This window comes from Henckelia pumila, chromosome 2, assembly GCF_033568475.1.
Source record: "Henckelia pumila isolate YLH828 chromosome 2, ASM3356847v2, whole genome shotgun sequence".
Classification (NCBI taxonomy): domain Eukaryota; kingdom Viridiplantae; phylum Streptophyta; class Magnoliopsida; order Lamiales; family Gesneriaceae; genus Henckelia; species Henckelia pumila.
The window spans coordinates 25,068,363-25,071,156 of NC_133121.1; the positions used below are offsets into that span (position 1 = coordinate 25,068,363).

Here is a 2,794-nt window from a genome sequence, read left to right on the forward strand (position 1 = left end):
GACAATCGAAGTTGTTTTGGGCACGGGTGCACGTGGAACCCCACACACCCTAGGGTGCGTGGAATCAAAACTCTATATATATATATATATATGCTTTGATATATAAAGAACAAAACTTTAAAAAGTGCATGGAAAAAAAACACCTCTAAATTCTAATACATGGTTTTTTACGAGGAAAAAAATTGAAACGATACTCTATCTTATAAAAGAAAAAAATATATACTATTAATTGAAATTGAAATAAAGAAAACATATAATTATTACTAGTAATGATAACAAGAAAGGAGAAATTAATGATCAGTGAGTAAAAATGGTGTCCCAAATTTCAGAAAAAGCCTCAAGTATGATCCCATGAAAATTCGTGGAATTCAAGGACAAGAAACACTGCAAGAGCTGCTCCAAATCCTTCTCTTCGAACAATTGCTTCTCCAAAATCATTTCCATCATCGACTTCTTGAAATCCTCGTATGGGTCCTCCGATTTCTTCACCACCGCGAAGCTCTCCTTCACTTTCCCATCCACAGTGCACGGTATCAGCTTCTTCAGCATCGACAATCTCGCCGGGATCTCTCCGTCCGCCTCAGGAGGTGGCTTGGAGGAGACTGATCTTCTTTTTTTGTGAATAATATTGTTTCTGTGTTGTTTAGCGGTGGAGACCAAGGTTTGTGTTTCCTCCTCTTCATGATCTCTTCCGCTGTCAGCCGAAGAGGTGCTGGGGACTTTCTTCTTCTTGGTCTTCTTCTTCACGTGCCGTTTGTTTTTTATATCAACATCGGAGGGCGGCGGCGGAGTCTTAAGTTCCCGGCGAGGGGTACTGGTCTTCCGGCAGATGTTGTCAACGACATGCCATTTGTCCTCCTCCTTCCATTTGAATTCTTGAACGTGAAAGCTGGGGAAAGGGATGGCGCGGGATTGTGGGAGAGTAGTGGAATTCGGGTCTTTGGAGTGGCAGGATTGCATGGCGGCGGCCACTGCTCTGCAGATTCGAAGCTTCAGAAGTTTGGCCATTCGTCTTTTCTTTCTACTCTCTCACTCTTGAATGTCTTTGTATGTATATATATATATCTCTCTTTCTCTCTCAAATCACTAGATTAAATTTATAAATTAAATTTGGTGGAAGTAGTGTATATATAGTGTAGTGCCTAATAAATACCCTTGAACTTTTTAACCAATTATCATTGTTGTGAGTTAAGAAAAGGGGAAATCACATTTTTATGTGGTGTAACTCTTGACGATGTTTTTATGTTTTGTCATTATAGTCTCAATAGTTTTTATTTATTTTTTATTTTTTCTAATTTTGTGTTATTCGGCACGTAGCAATATTGTTTGATATGGTGTCTATGATTTTTTATGAGACATCATCATTTTTCAACGTCACTTAAGTATTTTAGTTGTCTCACATCGATTTGATGAAGTTCTCGGAGTTGTATAAATGAATTTGAAAAATCCTCTCCCTTGAGCTAGCTAGCTTTTAAATTTGAGTTAGACCCAAGTTCATAATCTCAACATGGTATCAGAGACGATTTCCAACGTTATGTGTTGAACTGCTCATAGTTGAGTCACCAGTTATCTTGTGTACTTCACGCTCCAAATGTTCATTCTTGAAAGTCATTAAACGCCGATTGGATATATAAACTCCATGGGAGTTGTATATATAATATATGAACATGGACAAATGATTAAAATTGGGGGAAAAGAGCAAATTTTAGTGGACTAAAACTTTGAAATCTGAATTAATTGGGAAAATTGCTTTTTTGGTCCTGTTTGTTTGTCACTTTGCGATTTTGGTCCTTTATATTTTCAGATTGCAGTTTTAGTCCGCTATCTTTATTTTTTTGGCAATTTTAGTCCTTTTTCCGATGTGGCGCTGACGTGGCACCAATTCAATGCTGATGTGGAGCTGACGTGTACAGTGCCACGTCAGCATTTTCGAAGAAAAAGGACCGAAATTGCCAAAAATCGAAACATACAGGACTAAAACTGAAATGTGAAAACATAAAGGACCAAAATCGCAAAGTGACAAAATACAGGACTAAATTTGCAATTTTCCCGAATTAATTTGACAAAAAATAAAAATATGATACTCGAAAATGTAATTTTCCATTAAAAAGCTTAACTATTTTCAAGTAAAGGTTTAGATTATAGTCCCTAAAAAGAATATCTTTGTGAAATCTCTCATATAATGAATATGATCCAACGCTGATATCAAATTAGTATGTAGCTAATATGATTTTAGTTATTAGGGCATATAGACAAAAATATTAATTATGAAAGTTAAGCTGAAAATCCAATGTAATTTTTTTTTGAATTACTTATTAGTTATTTAGACAACTAGATTTCAAATATACATCTAGCTAGTATATACCTTAAATTTAAAAATTTTCACTTTAATTACAAGAATATCTTTAAAATAAAAGATTTTATAATTACAAATATCATTAAAATATAAGATTTTAAGTGCAAGATGTAAGGTAATGTGTAACCTAAAACGTTTATCAAATAATGTACTTTTTCCGTCTCAATTATATAAAAAGTTTATCAAATAATGTACTCCCTCCGTCTCAATTATATAGTTCATCTTTATTTTTTTTGTTTTTCCCAAATATATAGTCATATACCATATTTAATAATATTTTATTACACTCCTTTACTAATATATCCCTATTAACTACACCTTGAAAATTGTGCAATCATTTTTTAATACATTAAATAGTGATAAAATAAAAAATTTGTATAAAATTTATTTTTCCAATAATTTTTTCTTAATCTGTGTGAAAAAATATGACTATGTATT

The 2,794-nt window shown here is 33.4% G+C and overlaps 1 protein-coding gene across 1 annotated transcript; it reads right to left on the reverse strand.

Moving 5' to 3' along the window:
• Window positions 1–270: 270 nt before the first annotated feature.
• On the reverse strand, window positions 271–1,008 carry LOC140885376 (uncharacterized). The gene has a single exon (XM_073292338.1). The coding sequence runs from the start codon at window positions 1,006–1,008 to the stop codon at window positions 298–300; it is 711 nt and encodes a 236-aa protein (XP_073148439.1). The 3' UTR covers window positions 271–297.
• Between the last annotated feature and the right edge of the window lie 1,786 nt (window positions 1,009–2,794).

Excerpts from the sequence above, each read along its gene's own strand:
- LOC140885376 (XM_073292338.1), bottom strand. The coding sequence starts at position 1,008 with ATGGCCAAACTTCTGAAGCTTCGAATCTGCAGAGCAGTGGCCGCCGCC.